This window comes from Rattus norvegicus, chromosome 2 (genome assembly GCF_021556685.1).
Source record: "Rattus norvegicus strain SHRSP/BbbUtx chromosome 2, alternate assembly SHRSP_T2T, whole genome shotgun sequence".
NCBI classification, from domain to species: Eukaryota; Metazoa; Chordata; class Mammalia; order Rodentia; family Muridae; genus Rattus; species Rattus norvegicus.
This window is the reverse complement of record NC_141535.1, coordinates 181,489,034-181,514,185: the sequence shown is the minus strand read 5'-3', so window position 1 is coordinate 181,514,185 and position 25,152 is coordinate 181,489,034. Positions and strand designations below refer to the sequence as shown.

At 41.0% G+C, this 25,152-nt stretch overlaps 1 protein-coding gene across 1 annotated transcript; it reads left to right on the top strand.

Moving 5' to 3' along the window:
- The first annotated feature begins 16,972 nt into the window (after positions 1-16,972).
- Tdpoz1-ps4 (TD and POZ domain containing 1, pseudogene 4) lies at positions 16,973-18,067 on the top strand. Its single transcript, XM_087638652.1, has one exon. It carries the CDS (start codon positions 16,973-16,975, stop codon positions 18,065-18,067), a length of 1,095 nt encoding a protein of 364 aa, XP_087494778.1.
- Positions 18,068-25,152: the final 7,085 nt, after the last annotated feature.

Sequence of the window (25,152 nt, the reverse complement as noted above, 5' to 3'; positions counted from 1 at the left end):
TTTATGAAATTCATAGGCAAATCAACGGAACTGGAAAATATCATCCTAAGTGAGGTAACCCAATCACAGAAAAACACACATGGTATGCATTCATTGATAAGTGACTATTAGCCCAAATGCTTGAATTACCCTAGATGCACAGAACACATGAAACTCAAGAAGAATGACCAAAATGCAAATGCTTCACTCCTTCTTTAAAAGGGGAACAAGAAAACCCTTGGCAGGGAATAGGGAGGCAAAGTTTAGAACAGAGGCAGAAGGAACACCCATTCAGAGCCTGCCCCACATGTGGCCAATGCATATACAGCCATCCAATTAGATAAGATAGATGAAGCAAAGAAGTGCAGGCTGACAGGAACCGGATGTAGATCTCTCCTGAGAGACACAGCCAGAATACAGCAAATACAGAGGCAAATGCCAGCAGCAATCCACTGAACTGAGAACGGGACTCCTGTTGAAGGAATCAGAGAAAGGTCTGGAAGAGCTTGAAGGGGCTCGAGACCTCATATGAACAACAATGCCAACCAACCAGAGCTTCCAGAGTCTAAGCCACTACCCAAAGACTATACATGGACTGACCCTGGACTCTGGACTCTGACCTCATAGGTAGCAATGAATATTCTAGTAAGATCACCAGTGGAACGGGAAGCCCTTGGTCCTGCTAAGACTGAACCCCCAGTGAACATGATTGTTGGGGGGAGGGCGGCAATGGGGGGATGATGGGGAGGGGAACACCCAAAAGAAGGGGAGGGGGAGGGATTAGGGGGATGATTGCCCGGAAACCGGGAAAGGGAATAACACTCGAAATGTAAATAAGAAATACTCAAGTTAATAAAAAAATTTTAAAAAAAAGAAGGGTAGGGAGAGGGGTTAGGGGGATGTTGCCCCAGAAACCGGGAAGGGGAATAACAATCAAAATGTAAATGAGAAATACTCAAGTTAATAAAGATGGGAAAAAATGATTTTGAAGACAGAAAAAAAAAGCTTCAAGTCTTTGAAAAGAAAAATTGGAGAACATCCCAGATGAAAAGGTCTTCCATACTCATGAATCAGTAGGATTAACACTGTAAAACCAGCCATCCTTCCACAAGCAATCTATAGATCCATGTAATTTCCAGCTAAATCCAATGTAATGTCAAAAACGGGTGCTGAGTGTACTGGAAGAGAATGGGGGACAAGAGACATGAAGAAGGATGCCAAGACAAGAGTCTGGTCAAGGTGACAATTTTATTTTTCTGAATTTATACCATAACAGGGGTAACAGAGGGAGGGGGGAAGTATGAAACATTTATGCAGGCCAAGGACACAGTATTCGTGTGGTCAGGCAATTGGCTGATGTTGACAGGATGTCAGAAAGATCACAGGTTTGTCAATCTATTAGTCAGCAGGATGTTGGTTTTTCAGAAATGTTACAGGTCATCACATTGAGTACCTTGACATCAGATGTATCTCTCAGCAAGGTCAGAGCTTTATCATATTATTATTCATCTTGACCACCAGATTTGTATTAGTCTTCTGCAGCTGACTGGGGATTTTCCATGAACCTAGTCGTACTTAATTCTAACCATAAAAATAATATCAATAATGGAGGGCTTCAAGGGCATCGCTCCCAACAGTGTAATACTTTAAATAAGTTGAAAGGACAGTTCTCAACTTCATAAGAAAATAAGAAAACCCAAGGAAGGTAAAACAAATGTGAACAATGAAAGAACTACAGGAGATCTTACCTTCCATATTTCGAGGTACAAGGCTATAATAATAGAAACAGCAAGGCAATCTTGTTTATTGTTATTTCATAGTAGCCTTTCCTTTTCTGAGAGACGGAAGGGAGAGGATCCATATGGGAGGAAAAGTAAGGAAGTAGAAATATGGAAAGGGAAACTGTATTCTCATGATACAGTATTAGAAAAATAATCTGTTTACTAAAAAGGAAAAATGGGCTGGAGAGATGGCTCAGCCGTTAAAGGCTAGGCTCACAACCAAAAATATAAAAAGGAAAAACAGTTGCATGTGGAAATTCGTTCCTGAGAACTTTCAGAATGAGACACAGAGTGTTTCTAAGTAGGCCCAGCTGGTTCAGTTTCCATGTAATGTCACTAGGGACACACATATTCATTAATATTAGCAGTAACTATGTGTAAGGACACATTTGAAAATATCAGAAAATTTAAAGTACAGAAGCTGGCTCTCTGATTCTCTTGGCTGTTTCTTCCAACTGTGATGAAAACCTTGTCTCCCTCCTATAAATTTTCATCATTTCAGTCACTGTTTTGGAAAATTAGTTTATTTCGTATTCATGGTATTGTTTCTACATATGTATGTGGGCACTGCTTGCATGTGTGCTAACCACAGATATAAGAAGAGGGTGATAGATTCCATAAGATTGGCATCCATATGGCTGTCAGGAGCTTTTTTTTATTTTACTAGGAAGGAAACCTGTGTTCTCCTGAATAGAAGTGAAAAGCTCTCAGGGAGAACTTTCCCTCGGGATGGAGACCCTCCAACTCCAAAGACCAGACCGAGACACCACAGGATGCAATCAGCAAGAGGATTTGGTTTATTGTCGGGATACACAGGCACAGGCACCTGGGGGCGCTTCAGTCACTCGGGGGACTGGCGCGCCCCACGGAACCAAGGATGGGCTTTTTATAGGATTTTGGGGAGCAGAAGCAAGCATACAGAAGCAGATGCATGGTTACAGGGATATAATTGGTGGATTCTAATATGGCAAGGGTTTAGCCCGGGGGCGAGTTTCCTAGCTACCTTCCTGAAACATAAGGGCTGACTCGGCCCCCCAAGGGTTCAGCCCGGGGGCAAGTTTCCTAGCTACCTTCTTGGAACAAAACGGCTGACTCGGCCCCCCACCAGGGTGGGGGACCTCTCCCGGGGCTTTTTTTCATTGTCAGGTGCTCAACCGAAGTCGTCCTGTTGCCAGGCCTTCAACCAAACACATCCTGCTTGGCAGCCGCTGTGTACTCAGTGTTCTAACCTTTCTCTGAACCAGTCATCTTAAGTACAGCCTTGCAAAATGGCGTTACTGCTGCTAAGCTGGGGTCTTTCAGAAGCAAATTTTCTTAACTACAGCAACATCTTGAGCCTTGGGCCCACTTAGCTCTCACTCCTCATCTTCTGTTACTCTCAGCAGAAGGTCATGTGGTATGGAAACACGACAAATGAATTCTGAGTACTTTGGAGCACCACTACAATGGAGCACAATTTCTGCCTTAGGTGCATATCTGAACTTTTGGGGTTTGTGATACAGGAGTCTTCTCTCCTGCCCTATCTTTTCTCTGTTTACCCATATTCAGTTGTATCTGTGCACTTCTGTAAGTATTACTCTGACTGACCTGTTTGCGTGTCAAAAGAAGTATGTATCATTTTCTCTATTAGAAATATTTAGAGGAATAACCTTGAGAACATTGGCACTTGTTGGGACAGTTTGCTGAGCACAACACCAACCACCCAAGCACTAAGATCAAGAATTAATAAGTGGGACTTCATGGAACTTAAATGCTTCTCTGAGGGATTTTTGCACTGTTATAGGACAAAATGGCAGCTTATTAAAATGCAAAATTTCACCAACCCAACATCTGATAGGAGACTAATTTACACACTATATAAACATCTCAACAATCTAGACACTATCAAACCAAATAAACCAATTAAAAATGGGGCACAGATTTGAACAGAAAATCCTGAACAGAGGAATCTCAAATAGTTAAGAAACATTTAAGGTAATATTTAACATCCTTGTTCCTCTGAAAAATGCAAATTAAAATGATTCTGAAATTCTGTCTGATGCGTATGGCTAAGAGCAAAAACACAAGTGAGATCTCATGCAGGTAAGGCTGTGAAGTAAGGGCTGGTAGAAGTGCTAACATATACAGCTACCATGAGAATCAATATGACCATTTCTCAGATAATTGTGAACCCATCTACCTCAAAACCCAGCTATCCCACTCCTGGATATATACCCAAAGGACATTCCATCCTTCCACAAGGACATTTGCTTAAATATGTTCATAGCAACTTGAGTCATAATATCCAAAAACTGGAAACCTAGATGACCCTCCACAGAAGAATGGATAAAGAAAATTGCACATTTACTCAATAGACCATTACAAGATTTATATAAAAAATAATATCATGAATTTTGCAGGCAAATGGATAAAAATACACTTTTCCCTTAGTGAAGTAACCCAGTCCCAGAAATTAGCACATGGAATGAATGAACTCACTTGAAAAGTGAGATCAGCTGTAATGCAAAGAACAATCATACAACAGACCCATGGGATCAAAACCAAGGAGAGCTCAAGTGTGGAATGAAGGGATCTCTCCAGGAAGGGACAATAGAATAGATTCCCTGGGGACAGTGGCCAGGTGGGGATGAGTAAAGCAAAGATGAGGGAACATAATGGAAGGAGAGACTACTGGGATAGATCACTGGAATTTGGAATCATTTCAGGGGTGAGAAAAGAAATCCAGTGCAATGGAAACTCCTTGGAATCTACAAGGGTGATACTAGAAAGACGCTAATAGAGATGTGAAGCCTGAACTGGCCATCTTCTATAACCAGACCTGGCTTCCAGTGGAAGGAATCGGAACACCAACCCAGCCACTCAAACTTCAACCTATAATCTATCCCGCATGGAATGTGTCCTAGGGTAATAATGTTGTTGTAAAAATATAAAAATAAAAATGTATTGTTGGTCTTTTACCCCGCTAGGTCCTCACTGCGGTGCCCCAAGATATCTGCTAGATATCTTGGTGGAAACACAGCCCAGCTGCACACTTTCTTACACTCAAACCCTCACATAAAAGAACACACAACACAATAATCTTAGATCCAATTGGTAAGATATAATTGCCCACTTAAACACACAATGCCTGGTACTATCCATCCCTTGAGAACATTAATAACAAACTGTAAATACACAGAGCCGAATCTTAACATCACCTGCCATCTTGTCGTGCCACGGCTTCTCCCCTCTCTCTGTCTCCTCTTCTCTCTCCCCTAGTCACCTCCTCTTCCTTCGAACTTCTCTCCCACCCATCCTTCCTTCTCCTCCAATGACAGGCCTCCTCCTATCCTGTATCTGCCCCTCACCAGTACTTTACAAATTCAATGGAGAGGTGGCTCTGGTGAAGTCACCTGAGTTCTGAGTCCTTGACTAGGCAGCTGTCCTTGTGGCAGTGGAATTAGCATCAAAATACAGATAACTTCAGGGCAAACCACAACATAATAATCCCACAGAAATTGTGAGTGTGGATTGTGAGTTGTGATTGGCACAACCAGATGCACATGCCTCAAGCACTTTCTGGAGGTCCAGGAACCACAGAATGGATAGTCCGGAAACCTTAGGTAGAACCAAAGACTGCTAGGGGGTAGGGAATTCAATGCAGAGGTTCCTAATAATTCTCTGCTGTATTTGTAGACAGGAGTCTAACATAATTACCACCAGAGAAGCTTCATCCAGCAATGGATGGGAGAAGAGGAAGAAACCTAAAACCAAATATTATGCAGAAGTCAGAGAATCCTGCAAAAGAGGAGGAAGAAGGATTGTGGAAGGCAGAAGTGTAAAAGATACCACAAGTTCAGGATTCACAGAGTCAACTGACCTAACCTATTCATATGGAGGCTCACAGAGCCTAAACAGACACACATTGTGTTGAGTAGCTTGGTGTTCTGGTGGGATTCCTAACAATGGAAAGACAGCCTGTCTCTGTTGCAGATTGGTGTTTGTGTGTTCTGCTTTCTCAGGAGTGCCTGTATCCAGGTGCAGTCAGGTAAAATCTTAATTAGTCAGATAAGGCTACAGGCTGTAATAGTGCACTGGGGGAGGGGGCAGAGCTGGAAGTTTTAGAGAAGGGAAAAGACAGACAGGGAGAGGGAGAGATGAGTCAGAAGATTGAGAGAAGATGGAGGAAGAAGTTGAAGCAGAACCACATGGTCTGAAAGATCCCCAAGCAGCAATGGAAAAACAATAAAGTAATGTAGGGTACATTTGCCGCATCTGGGTATGCATCTTGTGTTTATCAATTGAGCTTTGAGTTCTTTGTGTGGGTATTTTGGGAGTTGAGGATTTGCTGATATGATTCTGACTGATAAATTACAAGTCTCTAGATTTGATTTTATGGGGTTATTAGGACTTGTTCCAGCAGCAGCCCTCTTTCTCTGGGCTAGTCAAAGGTGGCAGTTAGCCTGGGAAGATCTGGGCATTTCAGAACTCTAGTAGCTGTGGGATCCAAGGGGTCAGAAAAAGACTGCTGTTTTTGGCATCTGGATATAGCATGGACTGTTTATTATAATTACATGCTACATTTCTCTATTTCTTTTGCCTGCTTTTGGGACCCATTTCCTCCTAATGATTTGCATTGTCCCACCTTAGTAAAGTATAATGCGAGAGGCTTATTGTAACCTATTATGTTTGCCTGACATCCCCATGAGGTCTTCTCTCATTTGGAAGGAAGTAAAGGAGAAGATGTGGAAGAAGGAATATTGGGGTTGAGTGGGGAGAAGGGACATGTTGTAAAGGAGGGATGTGAACATGTGCTAAGGTGTTATAAATGAGGAAAATAATAAATGCAAAAATAACATAGAAAAATATTTCATGTTCAAGACTTCTCAGAAGACTACACAACAAGATTCCTGGAGGCTCCACAGTAATTCTAGAAAGTACACTTTGAGATACTAGGGTTTCAACCCCTCAGGGCAAGGAAATTCCAGGAATTCCAGAATGTGCTCAACCTGAGTTCCAGATTGGGAAGATTTTCTTGGATCAATTTGTTCCTAAAAGACATAAGAGGAGCCTGATACCTCCACCCCAAAAGGAAACTGTTATAGCGTACTTGATCATAATGTGAACGTCAAAATTGTGTTTCTTCCTTTAAAAAAAGAGAAAGAAACAAACCTTTGACTAGCCACCGGAAAGCCAGCTACCACTTTGAACAACTACTCATGAACCATAAAATCAAATCTTCACAGACTTCTAATTTATGAGCCAATTATATAATAGTAAATCCTCAACCCCAAAATGCCCACACAAAGAACTCAAAACTCAATTGATATAAATACAATTTTTTAGTTTTGAAGTGGCTCAGTTTTGGGGGACACCTTTTAACCCTCTGGTTGGAATACAGACAAATCCTCAGTATCCACCATTAGTTCCAAACACTGGAGGTAAAGTTAGTTTGTAGAAAGAAACACTGCTGTGAAGAGAAAGTGAAAAAAATTAGAGAAAGATTACACAGAAAAGGATATGCCCAACTTTGACAAGAAGATTTAGAAACAGAAGCTATTCAAGAAGTCAGTACAGAGAGTAAAGGAGAGAGGACAGTTTTAATAAGACAGTAGTACAGAGAGAGTTTGAATAGAGTACAAGAGAGACACAGGTAAAGGCAGAACAAATCAGAGAGTGAGGATGAGACAGACTATAACTGACTGTCAAGGTTAGTATGAGACCAGGTGAGCAATTCATGGGAGACTGAGACTAGCCAGATTGAATCAGGTAGAGGGGAAAGAAGTTTTGAGCCGGAACAATTGAAATCAGGCAGCAAGAGATCAGAAAGAACTAGAAAGTGGTGAACTTATTCAGCCATAAATATCAGAAGCTGAAAACATTCTAAGCCTAGTTTGATTTAACAGAGGCTAGAACCTTCAAGGGCTAGTCCTATATCAGAAGACCAAGGCACAAAGCCTCAAAGACAACAATTAATATGTGCAAATAAAAGTGACTTTTACCGGAAAGCATTTGCCTGTACCTGGACTGTAAACTCTGGAGGTAAGTATAGTTAAGGCATCTTCAGATTAGATACCAGTATCTAGAGACTGTGAGAGACATCACCAGATTCTCCTCTTTCTGGAAGGGTAGAAATGTGCCAGCCACCACTGGTTGTCTGTGTGGTGTTACTCTGTCTCTCTGTATCTCTCTGTGTGTCTTTGTCTCTCTTTCTCATCTCTGTCTCTCTCTCCTCTATGCCTCCCCCCACCAATGTTTCTCTATAGTTTCTATGTACATTGGTCAGTTTTTTAAAGTAACTCTCAATATTTTTGTTTAGTTATTTTTACACTCCGGATCTTATTCCTCTCCTGGTCCACCCTGTCAACCAGGGCTCCACATCCCATACCTAGTCCCTGCCCCACACAACCCCTAATCTCCACAGGAATGTCCCCACCCCACACACCCCACCAGAACTCTAAACTTCCTGGGGTTTCCAATCTCTTGAGGGTTCATCTTCTCTGACTGAACCCAGACCCAGGAATCCTCTGTTGTACACATGTTGGAGGTCACATCTCAGCTAGTGTTTACTTCCTTGTTGGTGATGCAGTGTCTAAGAGATCTCAGGGATAGAGGCTAATTGAGTCTGCTGGTTCCCATACATATAATTTGGTTTTTTATAATAACTAGTTGCTTCCTCTGGAATGAGGGTGATTACCACACTTATCACCTGTCTTCCTCCTGTGTGATACAAAATCCCTTTTTGTCTGGCAGGTCTTTTGTAAAATCATTCCTCCCATCCACCTCCCTACAAATACTTTATCCCTTTCTTACTCTGTGACAGAGATTTCATAAGCAAAGCCCATGATTCATGCCCAGGGAGGTCTCAATTCTCCTGTAAGAGGAGCCTACAGGAGCCTACTCCTGAGAGCTACGAGTAGAACAATCTAGAGCATGTTTCTTGCAAAGGTGTGATTGCACAGTGATCATCACAAGCATCTCAAATGTTAGATTTTATCAGGGGATCTTCATATCAAGGCCCATAAAGCACCAGTTACAGAGTCACTGATTTTCATAGTTTGCCATAAGTCTAAAGCAGGAATAAAAGGTAAAAATCAATCGGTTGATTAATCTACTATTGAGAGATAAGAAACTTGGGGCAAGATACACAGGAGAGCCAGAAGCTGCTGAAGTGATTGAATCACTGAAACTATTTCTTTGTCTTCTATGCCATGGATTCTCACTAAGACATGACAAACTAGAGAGAAGAGAGACCTAGGTAGAATTTTACCTGTCACTTTACATCAGTGCAAACATCCCAATCCCCACTCTATGATATCTGTTGAATATATGCTGCAGCCCTTGGGAAACAGAATACTCTCTCATTTTTCAGAACCAACAGAGTAAGCACTGCAGTTCCAAATCTGAACAGGTCAGAACTCACCTGCAGAGGATGCAGACTATGCACTAGTGATGAGATGAAACCTACCAGTTGACCTGTTTGAATGGAAAAGCACTTACGATATTCCTATACCACACACTTAAGTAAATCTGGGAAAGGATTTTTAAGGAGGATTTTTTAAGGGGAAATTCCAAACCCCCAACCAAATTTGGAGGAGTCACCTCAAGGTCTGTGGGTCTGATTGGTCTAAACACAGGATAGAAGGAAGCCACTTTAAGAGGTTTGGGGCTCTGCTTTCTGCCCACCATATAGGAGTTCTTCCACCTGCCCTCTGTTTTATGAAAACTCAGACTGCTGACAAGTTAACACTCCTTCGCTGATGATGTTTGTGGAAGGAATTAGTGTAAGACCAGCATAAGGGTAAATAGTAGCTTGCTGAAAATGTCATGAGCCCTTCATTTATGGAATTTTGACCACAGTTCATAAAGTACACTGGTAATAGCTACTCCATTCCCATCTGGACTAACTCTGGAATTAAGTCAAGTTCAAAACTAGCTGGCATACATGACTTTTAATTTTTTGTTCCTAAGTTGAAATACAGAGCCATTTCAAATAGAGACTCTTTGGGTAGAAAAACACACCTTTAATCTGAGTCCTGAGTCAGGAATTTACACACCTTTAATCCAGATTTTGAGACTAGAAGAATGGGCCACGCCTTCTGCTGGAGGCCTATATAAGCTCATTGAAGAAGGAAGCTTTGTGTCTTTGCCTGCTTCCTTTCGTCTTACTAGCAAGCCCACTTCTTCACAGGCATTAGAGCCTACTTCTTCAGAATTCTATAATACACTGAAGAACAAGAACACCTGAAACTTGAAACCTTGTGGACGAAGTAAGTACTGGCTTGAGCCATTGTTAGTAGCTGGACCTCACCCTTAAGTTTTTCTCATATATCCAGTTTCTATTTGTACAGAGGAACTTATTCTATACATTATTTATTTATAGGCCCCTGACTACTACATGTTTGAAATCAGAATGTAGAACATTTTTGAAACTCACTGATAGTTCGATATCATAACTGTTTTATTTTATGAAAAGAGAGTCAGGATGTGTTTGTTAGAACAAGGTATGGCATGGGTTGGAGGGTTGTGCTGTCAGGCCCATTCTGAGGAATCCCTCCCCTGCAGGTACCATCCATTGTATAGAGTATAGTTTAGTATATAGTTTTGTATATAGTTTATTTATAGTGTAGATTCTATAGTGTAGATAGATGATAGATCAGTAGAGAGGTGGATATAGAAATTATATATTTATATATATATACTTTAGTATAGCTTAAGTATAGAATCAAGGTATTTAGAGCATAGGAAGGGGAGTTTAGTAAGGAAGAGAAGGGAGTACAGGCAGAAAAAGGCACACACACACACACACACACACACACACACACACACACACGTATATATGGTGTGAGTCAGAGAGGGATGAAGAGTAGAGAGAAAAAGAATCAGAGTTGCCAGACAGGAACAGACATGGAAAAAGAGGGGGAATGGGGAAGGGGAAAAGAGGCAGAGAAATGGGTTATAGAATCAGGGAGAGTAGGAGTGAGAGAGAATAAGAGAGTAAGGAGGGGGCAAACAGCCTTTTTTTAGTAAGTCATGCCTATCTGGCTTTTGTCAGGTAACCATTGGGTAGAGCCTAGTAGCTAAAATTCCTTCATCATGCATTAATTTAAATTAAAGAAAAATTAGAGAGATGGATGTTTTGAGGAGGAATAGGGTCATGATCTTTCACTACTTCTTGCTAACTTTGGGATGATATGTCTCTGGGAAACCAAAGAAAATATAGATGTTGATGTTGATTCAATCTTAGGAGAGTTGTCTGTTTCCTTGCTAACAAAGGTCTGTGGAATCATCTGTAGGTAGAAGGAACAGTCCATTTGAAGGGTCTGTATCTGTGAGAGTAGATTGGAGCATGTACGTTGCTTCTCTGGAACTGTCATGAATATTGATTATTAGTAAATTCCTGAAACTAACAAGATGTTGAAACATTATGTGTGGGTGGGTGGGGGATGGAGGTGGGTTTAATAGTAATAGTAGTAGTAGTAGTAGTAGTAGTAGTAGTAGTAGTAGTAGTAGTAGTTGTAAATTATATATAGTAGAGAATAGAGTTAAGTGTGTTTGGGAAGAAGGAATTTTTCTTAGGTGTACATTTGAAACCCTTAGGCGTTGGTGGTTTGGGTGAGGGGCATTCCAATCCCAGAGAATAGGAGAGGAATTGAACCCTCTGGAATAGGTCACAAGTGGGAACTTAGGCTATTGATTGACAGGTTACTTATCCAGATGTAGTCTGGTCCATGGGAGATAAGTCTGATAGTGTTTCTTGGAGCTTATAAGTGTACAAAAGAGATAGATACATTTGTTAACAGAGTGAGCAGTCTTTAAGATGAGCTTAGGGATGACAAAAACATTTCCTGTAACAGAAGGAGCAAGAAGGGCTTTAACTTCTGTCTAGGAAACTGAATATATATAATTTTAGTAAAATGGAAAACAGTTTTGAAGTATTCAATGAAAAGACAATTTAAGAAATCTGCAAAATTAGACAAGCTTTTGAAGACGATAATTGACATACAGTTTAGCATGAGAAAAACCTTAAGTCTACAGTTAAAAGGTAACCAAAGGAAACTTATTTTTGTAACTATGACAGCTGATAGGATAGATTTAGCACAAGAAACACTTTAAGTCTTTAGTTCAAAGACAATCAAAGGTAACTTAAATTTGAACTTGTGATATAAAAGTTGGATCATATAGTGGAATGTTTTACTAAGATTAGGCTATTTTATAAGAACTCTATTGGTTAATGTTAGGACAGAGGCATAACAATCAAAGGAAATATGAAAGGTTAGTCACTGGAAACTGAGTTTAGAAAAGGAAGTAAGAGAAGGTTACATCTGAACTTCCTTATCCTTTATCCTCAAGCCTGTGACTACAGAAAACCTGTCTGTTTTTGCTAAGAGCTCTGGTAGTCTTAACTAGTTAAAGAATTGACTACTGAGCTAATAACATGGTGGAATACCTTGGCTAAGGAAGTAGAGGTCTGTTTTCTAGTTGTAGTTAGCTTAGTTACAAATGAAGTCAGAGATTTGAAAAACATAAATTATAATCTAGATGTAATTAATTAAAATGACAGAGGTTGGTCAATTGTCTACTAACTAGACAGTTTTCCCAGGTACCTGTGGTCTCCATTGCAGCTCGGCAGAGGCAGTGTGGTCATTAGGCCCAGAAGAGGAGAAGCCTTTTCCTGTAGAGTAGGAACTTTGGAAAAATGAATCCCCTTGTCCTAGGCAATATGAGACATTTAACTCTCTTGTATCCTCAGTTTGACAGCAGTGTAGGCTGAGCCCTGGCAGCACCAAGACAATGGAGCACTGTTTTTCAGTGGTTATCATACCACAATCTAGGCAGTCTTGTCACTGTGCCTATTTCTTCTCAGAGATCTTGGTGGGTGGAGGTGAGGGGAATTGTAACTGTTATGCTTTGGGATTCTCTGTTCTAATAACTTTAAACATTTGAGGTTACATTTAGCAGATTTCTGAATGGGAGCTAATAAATATTAGGTATATCTGTGTTATGCAATCATTAAGTTATGGCTGTGATCTTTAACTTTAACTGTTGTAAATTTTTAAATCAATATTAAATAATGATTTACCAAGTCAGGATAGAAATTAGAGCCTCTAAGGCTGTTCCAAGGTGAGGAGGCAGTGTGTTAAAAACTGCCTATAACAGGGGCTGGGGATTTAGCTCAGTGGTAGAGCACTTACCTAGGAAGCGCAAGGCCCTGGGTTCGGTCCCCAGCTCCAAAAAAAAAAAAAAAAAAAAAAAAAAAAACTGCCTATAACAAATATGTTAATGGTCATGGGATTGTCATTAACTAAGATGGCTCTGAAGCTACAACCAGTCATGTGACCAGCTTTAGCTAAGATGGTGCTAAAACAATAGCATAGGAAAACTTTATCTCTCCACAACAAATATGGTAGTCACTCAGGAGTCTGCCCACCAACCAAGATGATACTGAAGCTACAGCTCTGTCTGAAAGAAAGTCAAATATTTGTTAGATCTTGTTATGACAGAAATGGCCCTGTATAAGCAGAAAAAAACATAAAAGGAGAAAAATGTAAAGAGATAAATGGGCAAGTTTTGTTTGAGGGACAAGTGGTCTTTATTTTCCCCATAGTCATTCATCCTCTGTTGCTGAATACAGAACAGTCGGTCTGACCTGTGTGTGGAGCAGCTCAGTCATCACACCTATTTTAGAGCTGCTGCTGCCATTCTAGTCTTCTTATGGTAAAAATAACTATTAATCATCTGTATTTATTGTCATCTCTGAGGCTTTCTGTCTCCACTTGTCAACCTAGTCCTAGATCTGGAAGCTTCTAGACTCTTAAAATCTATTCTAGGCCTAGAATAATTTTAGCAACTAATACTTATAGGTGAATCATTCACTCCTAACTAGTTCTTTCTGAGATCTCGATGGGAGGTTAAAACCCCTCTCCATTGTAACTAATTAAATCTGTGTTCTTTTGGTTTTTCCTGAGCTGCTCTGCCTTGCCTCACACTAATATTCACCAACTGTTGTACTTTCCTGGCTCCTTTCTTGTTCTCTGAATCATTCTCTTTCCCTGTGTCTCCATTTCTCTCTTTCTCTTTAACCTGTCTCTGAAAAACTCTCCTGGAAAAACTGCCTCCTTTCTTACTTTTCTCTCTGTACTGGTTCCTTTTTCTTCATTATTTATCTACTTATTTATTTACAATCCAAATGTTGCCCAATTCCAGTTTATCCTTTCAGATTTCTTTACCACCTTCCCAAATAACAGACAAGATCATAGCAGGGACTTTATTTTCTTTTCTAGCTCAGGCACCTGTATCCCTCCTTATAGCCCAATTCACTACAGTCATGAAACATCATTTTGGTGGTGAAGCAGTACCAAATGTCTTCCTGTTTAGACTACCTGTGCACTTAAGTAACAGAGGGGATGCCTTTTAACCTTTTTTGACTAAAGTTGAAATAGATAGATCTATTCAAAATATAGACACTTTGGGTGGAAAAACACACCTTTAATCTGAGTCTTGAGGCAAGAAAACACACACCATTAATCCAGATCTTAAGACTAGAAGACACACCATTAACTAGGCCCCACTTCTGTTTCAGGCCTATACATGTATATAGAAGAAGGAATCTTTGAGTCTTTGTCAGCTTGCTCTCATCTTACTAGCCAGCTTACTCCTTCACTGGCATCTGAACCTTCAGGATCTGTTCAATACTGAAGAAGACCTGAGATTTCAAACCTTGTGGAATAAGTAAGTATTGACTTTAGCCATCTTTATATTAGCTTGACATCTGCCTACAGATTTTTCACATACATCCACATTCTATTTATATAAAGAAATTGATTCTTTTTTCTTCCATTTTATTAAAATGGATATTTCTTACTTACATTTCAAATGACAAGTGGAGGCAGAAAGACTCAGAGACGACAATAAATACATATGATTTTTTCCCAGTTTCCAGGCCATCAGCCCCCTAACCCCTCCCCCTCCCCTTCCCCTTGTATATGGGTGCTCCCCTCCCCATCCTTCCCCCATTAGGCCCTCCCCTCAACAATCCCCTACACTCCGGCTCCAACCTTGGCAGGACCAAGGGCTTCAACTCCACTGCTGCCCCAACAAGGCTATTCACTGCTACATAAGAAGTTGGAGCCCAGGGTCCATCCATGTAAACTCTATAGGTAGTGACTTACTCCCTGGAAGTTCTGGTTGGATGGCATTGATGTTCTTATGGGATCTCAAGCCCCTTCAGCCCTTTCAGTCCTTTCACTGATTCCTCCAAAGGGGCTCTTGTTCTCGGTTAAGTGGTTTGCTACTGGCATTCGCCTCTGTATTTGATATATTCTGGCTGTATCTCTCAGGAGAGATCTATATCTGGTTCCTGTCAGAATGCACTTCTTAACTTCATCCATCTTATCAAGTTTATATATATATATATATATATATATATATATATATATATATATACCAAATACATATACATATATATGAGACGCATGTGGGGCAGACTCTGAATGGCCATTCCTTCAGTTTCTGTTCTAAACTTTGTCTTCCTATCCCCTTCTATGGGTATTTTTGATCCCCTTTTAAAGAAGGAGTGAAAAGTCTGCATTTTGTTCATCCTTCTTGAGTCTCATGTGGTCTGTGCATCTTGGGTAATTCAAGCATTTGGGCTAATATCCACTTATCAATGAGTGTGTACCATGTATGTCTTTCTGTGATTGGGTTACCTCACTCAGGATATTTTCCAGATCCATCCATTTGCCTATATATTTCATAAAGTCATTGTTTTTGATAGCCGAGTAATATTCCATTGTGTAGATGTACCACATTTTCTGTATCCATTCCTCCGTTGAAGGGCATCTGGGTTCTTTCCAGCTTCTGGCTATTAAAAATAAGGCTGCTCTGAACATAGTGGAGCACTTGTCTTTGTTTTATTTTGGGGCATGTTTTGGGTATATGCCCAAGAGAGGTATAGCTCAGTCCTCAGGTATTGCAATGTCCAATTTTCTGAGGAAATTCCAGACTGATTTCCAGAATGGTTGTACCATTCTGCAATACCACCAACAATGGAGAAGTGTTCCTATTTCTCCACATCCTTGCCAGCATCTGCTGTCATCTGAGTTTCTGACTGGTGTGAGGCGGAATCTCAGGGTTGTTTTGATTTGTATTTTCTGATGACTAGAGATGTTGAACATTTCTTTAGGTGCTTCTCAGCCATTTGATATTCTTCAGCTGTGAATTCTTTGTTTAGCTCTGTGCTCCATTTTTAATAGAGTTATTTGTCTCCCTGCAGTCTAACTTCATGAGTTCTTTGTATATTTTAGATATTAGCCCTCTATCAGTTGTCATATTGATAAAGATCTTTTTCCAATCTGTTGGTTGCAGGTTTGTCTTAAGGAGAGTGTCCTTTGCCTTACAGAAGCTTTGTAGCTTTATGAGATCCCATTTGCCGAGTCTTGATCTTAAAGCATGAGCCATTGGTGTTCTGTTCAGAAATTTTTCTCTAGTTCCCATGTGTTCAAGATTCTTCTCCACTTTAGCTGTTTTTAGTTTAAGTGTATCTGGTTTGATGTGGAGGTCCTTGATCCACTTGGACTTAAACTTTGTACAGGGCAACAATAATGGACTGATTTGCATTCTTCTACATGCTGACCTCCACTTGGACCAGCACCATTTGCTGAAAATGCTGTCTTTTTTCCATTGGATGGTTTTATGTTTATTACAGGACCCTGATTAATACAACCCAAGTGAAATGAGAGTGATTACACGTTTTCAAACACTTCTAAAGTTGGATAGAATAGTCAAAACTAGTTACCATTGACCTAAGATTCAATAAACATACACAGAGACATACAGACCCATGGCAGGGGTGGGTGGGGGTAGTAGATACTGAGAGAGACACAACCACAGAGAGAAAGACGGATACAGACAGAGACAAACATATATATATATATATATATATATATATATATATATATATATATATATGAGAGAGAGACAGAGACAGAGACAGAGAGAGAAAGAGAGAGATTTAACAGTCATAGTGGGTCTGTTTTATCTTTGATAGAACAAATAAGGAAACCTAGAGAAACTGCATAGAAATACAGATTTCCACGAATATAAAAGGGACAATTTAGCAGAAATTGAAAATAAAAGTTAAAGGGTATCTATACTTTTATCTTACAGAGTGAAGAATAACTTCTATTACTTCTTTAAGATCAACTTTAACCTCCAAACTACCTCCAGAAGACATGTCAGGGGACCTAGAAGCCAAGAGCTATGGTTACACACATATCAGTGTTCAGAAGTTCTGCTACGAGTGGACCATTAGCAACTTTTCATTTTGCATGGATGGAATTCGGGAAAATATTGCAAGCCCAGTGTTCTCATTAGAGGCCAGTGAAGAAGTGCAATGGTGTATGAGGATACACCCAAATGGTGTTGATGAAGAAAGCAAAGATTACCTGTCAGTTTACCTGAGTTTGGTCAGTTGTCCAGAGAGCCCAGTTTGGGCAAAGGTACAGTTCTGGATCATAAATGCCCAAGGAGAGAAACATCAAGTTAAAAAGATCCCAAATGTTTTAAGGTTTCTGCCAAAGGAACAATGGGGATACAAAAAGTTCATCCTTCGAGATTTCCTCCTCTCCCATAGGGACTGGCTTCTTCCTGAAAACCAACTCACCCTGTGCTGCAAGGTAAGCGTAGTAGGACCCTTCTTTAGCACGCCTGGACAGAACATGAAACCTGCAATCAGGGATCCAATGCAGATGTTGGCAGATGGCCTAGGGGATCTATGGGAGAATTCCGTCTTCACAGACTGCAGCCTTGTGGTAGCCGGCCAGGAATTCAGAGCTCATAAGGCCATCCTAGCAGCTCGCTCTCCAGTTTTCAGAGCCATGTTTGAACATGAAATGCTGGAGAACCTAACAAACCGCGTTGAGATCCATGACATTCATCTGCATGTCTTTAAGGAAATGATGGGCTTTATTTACACAGGGAAGGCACCAAACCTCCACAACCACTCAATGGCCACTGGTTTGTTGGCAGCTGCTGACATGTATGACCTGCAGGACTTGAAGGTCATGTGTGAGGATGCCTTGTGCAGGAACCTCTCTGTGGAGAATGCTGTATCCACTCTCATCCTGGCTGACCTCCACAGCACAGAGCACCTAAAGACTAAGGCCATGGATTTCATTATACTTCATGCTTCTGAAGTCTCTGAGACCTTGGCTTGGAAGTCAATGGTAGAGTCACATCCCCACTTGGTGGAGGAAGCATTTCGCTCCCTGGATTCTATACAGTGTCCTTTCTTGGAGCCCTCACTCAAACGCCGAAAGATAATTTAGGAACTTGACAGCTATGACCTACACCTGTCCTCCAACAGCAACAACCAGTGTTTTAATCATTGACTTCTGTTTCGGCTACAGTATTACTCGAACATTAACAGTGAATCTGGGAAAAGGCAGCCTGATGGCTTGGGGTTTAATAAAGCTGTAATATGTCAAAATGATGTGTAGGGAAAGGGCAGCACTAGGGTCTTGGACACTCTAACTGACATCTACCCTGTTTGTGTTGTTGATTCTTATCTGATGTATTGAAAACTTGGAGATCAACTGGCCTGAAGCACAGCCCAACTGACTTTCTTTGGAGAAACTGTCTGCATTGGACTGAACAGAATAGATGACCTAACTTATATGTATTAACTGACAAGGAAATTTTTTCACCTATTTTGTGTATTTTCTATCTGCAAATAAAAATTCTTTTAAATTTACTGTATTTATTCTGTTAATTGCCAGTTTTCTTGTTCTAATTAAGACTTCTATTGTTGTATTGAGTATATTTAAGGGAATGAAAAACCATGAATTGTTTGGCTTTCGTACAGTGGCTTCGAGTTTCTCTCCATTTAAGTTGATGTTGACAAGGGCTTTTTCTATATTACCATTATTATACTTATACATATCATCTGTGTACCAATCTCTAGAAAACTTTATACAGGAAGGGGTCACATTTTTTCCATATTTATTAAATTGGGTATTTCTTATTTACATTTCAAATGTTATTCCCTTTCCCGGTTTCCAGGCTAACATCCTCATAACCCCTCCCCCCCTTCTATACTGGTGCTCCCCTCCCCATCCTCCCCCTATTACCACCCTCCCCCCAACAATCCCGTTTACTGGGGGTCCAGCCTTGGCAAGACCAAGGGCTTCCCCTTCCACTGGTGCTCTTACTAGACTATTCATTGCTACCTATGAATTTGGAGCCCAGGGTCAGTCCATGTATAGTCTTTGGGTAGTGTCTAGTCCCTGGAAGCTCTGGTTGGTTGGCATTGTTGTTGACATGGGGTCTCAAGCCTCTTCAGCTTTTTTAGTCCTTTCTCTGATTCCTTCAATAGGGGTCCCATTCTCAGTTCAGTTGTTTGCTGCTAGCATTCGCCTGTGTATTTGCCATATTCAGGCTGTGTCTCTCAGGAGAGATCTACATCTGGTTCCTGTCAGCCTGCACTTCTTTGCTTCATCCATCTTATCCAGTTTGGTGGCTGTATATGTATGGGCAACATGTGGAGCAAGCTCTGAAGAGGTGTTCCTTCTGCCTCTGTTCAAAACTTTGCCACCCTATCCCTTCCTAATGGTATTCTTGTTCAAGGGGTTGCATCTTAAAGACCTTGCCTGGATCCAGTTTAATGATCATGTTTTGTGTTTTTTGTTTGATTCCTTTTGTTTTGCTATTTTTCTTTCAGTTGTTCTATGTAGTTGATTAAATTTTATTGATTTTTGTATATTGGAGGACCCCTACTCACCTTGAGACAAAGCCTACTTTGTTTTTGTACATGATATTTTTAATGTGTTCTTGGAATATATTTACAATTATTTAATGATTATATTTGCAACAGAGTCCATAAGGGAAATTGATGTGTGTTTTAGATATCATTGTAACTGTAGTCTCTCGTAAAAGAGAGTAGGAAATATTCCTTCTGTTTTCATTTTGTGAAATGATTTGAGAAGCATAGGCCATAACTCCTGTTAGAATAGCTGGTAGAATTTTGTGTGGAAATTATCTGGTTCTGGGTATTTTTGATGGAGAGACTTTTAATGGCTGCTGCTATACTTAGATGCCTTTGATTTGGTGTACACATGGTAAGAATTGAAATGGCAGCTTGGGCCATTTACCTTTATGAGCATTAGTGCCCTTACCTAATGTGAGTCCAACTAACATTCAGGCTACACTGTCCAGAGGGATTGACTTTACTATGACCTTACTCCTCTAGTCTTCTGAACACCCAGATCTACAGGGAGACAGTTTGTGCCCTATGTACCATTGGCCAGTAATGACCTTTATAATTGGAAGTTGTACACCCCCTCCCTCCATTTTCAAAAAGATCCTCAGATATCCTAGGTCTTTAGATTCAATCATGTTGACTCAGAAACCCACCTGTGATGACTGTCAGCAATTGTCCAGGTTCTTTTCACAACTTAAGAAAGTGAGAGAATTGTGGGAGAAGCTTGGAAATTGGTTCAAGGGGTAAATGGACTGCCCACACAAGTCCCAGTTAATATTGATACAGCCTTAACTTTGACCATACCCAACTGGGATTTTAAGGCTGTTGAAGGTAGGGAAAGGATATGTGTCTACCAGCATATTGTGTTGGGTGAGCCACAGAGAAGTTCTATCAAGCTGTCCTATAAACTTAGCTAACGTAACCAGGTGAAATAATGAGAGCCCTAGAGGATGTCTAAAAAGAAATTTTTGAAGACTATACACATACATTTTCTTGGATCCAGAAACAAGAGAAAATTGTCAGTGGGAAGCATGGCTTTTTTAAAACAAACTGCCCCTGGTATCTGTCAAGAACTTCCTTGCCTTGATGGTTTTCCTGGTAAGCAACTTTCTATAACTTAATATAGGAAGAACTATATGACTGAGATTCTTGGGCTTCAGATCCATTCCATGCCCTGGGGAACCTAAAGGAGGAAGGGAAATCCAGACACTATTTGTTGGGCACAGGGCACAAAATTCTGTTTTGAAACAAGCATTGGGGCCAATTAAAAAAAAAAAAAAAAACATGAGTACAGGGGCAAATGTCAACAAGGTTATCCATGGCCTAACCAAAGAAAAATTGATCTCATTAATTCGTGGTCATTTCTGAGTGTCCATACTCTCTTATGGAAGAAATTCACTCACTAAATGGGAGCCAAATTACAGTTTACACACAGGGAGTGAAATTGCTCTATAAGAATGTTTCCATGAGGGGGCACTCCAGCAGCAGGTCCCATGCAGTTCAGACACCCTTCATAATAGTCCCAAATAATAAATAATATTATAATAAATAAATAATAAAGTCGGTGTGACTTTAACCAAGCAAGTGAAAAATCTGTATGATGAGAACTCCAAGCCTCTGAAAAAAGAAATTGAAGAACACCTCAAAAGATGGAAAGATCTCCCATGCTCATGGATTGGCAGGATTAATAGAGTAAAAATGGCCACTTTACCAAAAGCGATCTACAGATTCAATGCAATCCCAATCAAAATACCAATCCAATTCTTCAAAGAGGTAGAAAGAACAATTTCCAAATTCATCTAGAATAACAAAAAACCCAGGATAGCTAAAACTATCCTCAACAATAAAAGGACTTCCAGGGGAATCACTATCCCTTAACTCAAGCAGTATTACATAGCAATACTGATAAAAACTGCATGGTATTGGTACAGAAACAGACAGATAGACCAGTGTAATAGAATTGAAGACGCAGAAATGAACCCACACACCTAATGGTCACTTGATTTTTGACAAAGGAGCCAAAACCATCCAATGGGAAAAAATAGCATTTTCAGCAAATGGTGCTGGTTCAACTGGAGGTCAGTATGTAGAAGAATGCAAAACGATTCATGCTTATCATCCTGTACAAAGCTTAAGTCCAAGTGGATCAAGGACTGCCAGATCAAACCAGATACACTTAAAATAATTGAAAAAAAAGTGGGGAAGCATCTCGAACACATGGGCACTGAAGAAAATTTCTTGAGCAAAACACCAATGGCTTATGCTCTAAGATCAAGAATCAACAAATGGGATCTCATAAAACGACAAACCTTCTGTAAGGCAAAGGACACTGTCATTAGGACAAAATGGCAACCAACAGATTGGGAAAAGATCTTTACCAATCCTACAACTGATAGAGGGCTTATATCCAAAATATACAAAGAATTCATGAAGTTAGGCTGCAGTGAGACAAATAACCCTATTAAAAATGGGGTTCAGAACAATGCCAAGCAACCAGAGCTTCCAGGGACTAAGCCACTACCTAAAGACTATACATGGACTGACCCTGGATTCTGACCTCATAGGTAGCAACGAATATCCTAGTAAGATCACCAGTGGAAGGGGAAGCCCTTGGTCCTGCTAAGACTGAACCCCCAGTGAACGAGATTGTTGGGGGGAGGGCGGCAATGGGGGGAGGATGGGGAGGGGAACACCCATAAAGAAGGGGAGGGGGAGGGGTAAGGGGGATGTTTGCCCTGAAACCGGGAAAGGGAATAACACTCGAAATGTAAATAAGAAAAACTCAAGTTAATAAAAAAAAAAAAGGAAAAAAATGGGGTTCAGAGCTAAACAAAGAATTCACAGCTGAAGAGTATCGAATGGCTGAGAAGCACCTAAAGAAATGTTCACCACATCTGGTTTCTAGCTGGAGCCCAAACCTCACTGATCCTGGCCCACAGCTCCCTACTCCCAAACCCCACGGGAGACAGAGCTCATAGCTCAGACAAGTGGTTACTCCTGAGACTACAGGGCAGGAGAGACCACCAGTACTGCCCACCCTTGCCCACATCCCTGGCCCAAGAGGAAACTGTGCAAGGCCTCTGGGAACAGGAAGATAGGGGCACTCAAACTGCAGGTCCCCTGTGGTCCAGACACTGCCCAGATCTGAAGGGAGCCGGCCAAACAGCTCCCTTCACCCAAAACCCTTGGGAGGGAGAGCTAAATCTTCAGAGGGGCAGACAGGCCTGGGAAACCAGAAGAGACTACACACTGCCCATATTTCTGACTCTAGAGGAAAACACCTAGTGCCATCCTTAATATCTCTGAACATCAGTGGACTCAATTCCCCAATAAAAAGACACAGATTAAAAAACTGGATATGCATTGAGGACCCAGCATTCTGCTACCTACAGGAAACACACCTAAGAGACAAAGACAGACACTACCTCAGAATGAAAGGCTGGAAAACAACTTTCTAAGCAAATGGTCAGAAGAAGCAAGCTGGAGTAGCCATTCTAATATCAAATAAAATCGATTTTCAACTAAAAGTCATCAAAAAAGATAAAGAAGGACACTTCATATTCATCAAAGGAAAAATCCACCAAGATGAACTCTCAATCCTAAATATCTATGATCCAAATACAAGGGTACCTACATACATAAAAGAAAACTTACTAAAGCTCAATGCACACATTGCACCTCACACAATAATAGTAGGAGATTTCACACCCCCACTCTCATCAATGGACAGATCATGGAAACAGAAATTAAGCAGAGACATGGACAGACTAAGAGAAGTCATAAACCAAATGGACTTAACAGATATTTATCGAACATTCTATCCTAAAGCAAAAGGATATACATTCTTCTCCCCACTGGGGGGAGGGTGGGGAGGGGAGCATCCATATAGAAGGGGAGGGTGACAGGTTAGGGGATGCTGGCCTGGAAACCGGGAAAGGGAATAACAATCAAAATGTAAATAAGAAATACTCAAGTTAATAAAGAAAAAAAATTTTTTAAAATAGCACAAAAATATTTCAAAACATAAAAAAAAGAGTAAATAGTATCTTTGCAGAAAATGTCATGATCCTTTAGTTTATGGAAGATTCACCAAAGTAAGCAAAGTACACGGGTGATGGCTACTCCTATTCCCATCTCGACTAACTTTGGAATTAAGTCAAGTCAAAAGCTAGAAGGCATACATAACTTTTAATTTTTTTTCTAAGTTGAAGTACATACAGCCCTTTCAAATAGAGACTCTTGGGTTAGAAAAACACACCTTGGCGCGGGCCCGCGCCCGCCGCTCCGGGAGCGCTGGATTCTCGCGCTCCGGGTGTTAGAGGCCGCCGGGAAACTGCACCCGAGACCCTTAACAGGAAGCTGTGGTTTTTGCACCGAGTTTGCCGGAGGGTAGTGGTCAAGTAAAGTACTGGATTTGAGGCCCTTGGATGCGTTTTGCTGGAGGAGATCTCAGACCCTTCAAGGTTCTTTGCTTCACTTCTGTTGTCCGCTGATCGCTCCCGGAATCCTCCTGAAACACCGAGCACACGCCAGACGAATTTAGCTTCGGTGGTCACGAGTTCTCAACCTTTAGGGCAGGTTCCCGCCCCTCTCATAGCCAGCGTGGCCAGACCACTGACCTTCTAGACTTGAAAGCTCCTCCTCCCGGGAAGGCTTGCAGGCTCTGCACCGAGGCGATCATCCACGGGCAAGCTTTGGCTAAGTATTCCTGGGGCTTGAGGTTCTCACTTGGAGTTCTAGGCGTGCGTCCTGCCCGCAGTCAGCTGCCCCGAGCGCCTCGGCGAGGTGCCGGAGTGCGCTCGCCTCTGGGAGCCACCTGCTCCCACTCTTTGGCAAATAACTTTCCAACATCCCCTAAGCAGCTAGGTGGGATGGTTTGTGGTCGCGGTAGCTGCAGCCCTCCTGCCCCGGGCAGCTTTCTAAGAGGAGCCTCACCAGCCAGCCTCCCTGGTGACTACGGTTCTTTCGTTCCTCATTCCCTACACCTACGGTCCAGAAAGGACTGAATACCTGGAGCCCGACAGACAATCACCAAAACCCAATGGTAGCACCCGGCAAACACCAACCCGGGTCCCACCAATATTTCTCTACCTGACTGAATTATCGCATCGTCTTTCTGAAAACATGATCCTCCCTAGTGCCAGGAGGGAGAGGAGCCTCCAAACTGATCAAATGTTGGCGGTTAGTTAACTTTTCAACGAACCTGTCCAGACAACATGTGTGTTAGAGCATCTCAAATACATTGCTTCCCGGTATTGATGATATTGATGGAATCTCTCCTACGACTGATCGACGGTGATGATACACAGTGAGGTGTTATATGATGCTTAACTTATACCCCATACACTATTCTAAGTGGTGTGCATGAATTAATTCATTTACTACAGAAAGACACTAGGCCTTGCTTACTTTATCTGTCAAGTAATGGCAATGCAGTACACATCCTCACTACAAAATAGACCTGAGTATATAATTTTTTAATTTTAGAATATATACTTTTATTAGATATTCTAAATTGCTCTCCTAACATTTATGAATGAGAGGGATTTCCTCACATTCTCATAATTTTGTCATAAATGTCATATAGATACTTGTGTTATAATTTATATGTTCATGTCGATAATGAATATGGTTATCTTTCATGTGTTTCCCCCT

What these genes read in the sequence shown, in the direction of transcription:
- Tdpoz1-ps4 (XM_087638652.1), top strand. Translation starts at nt 16,973, where the DNA reads ATGTCAGGGGACCTAGAAGCCAAGAGCTATGGTTACACACATATCAGT.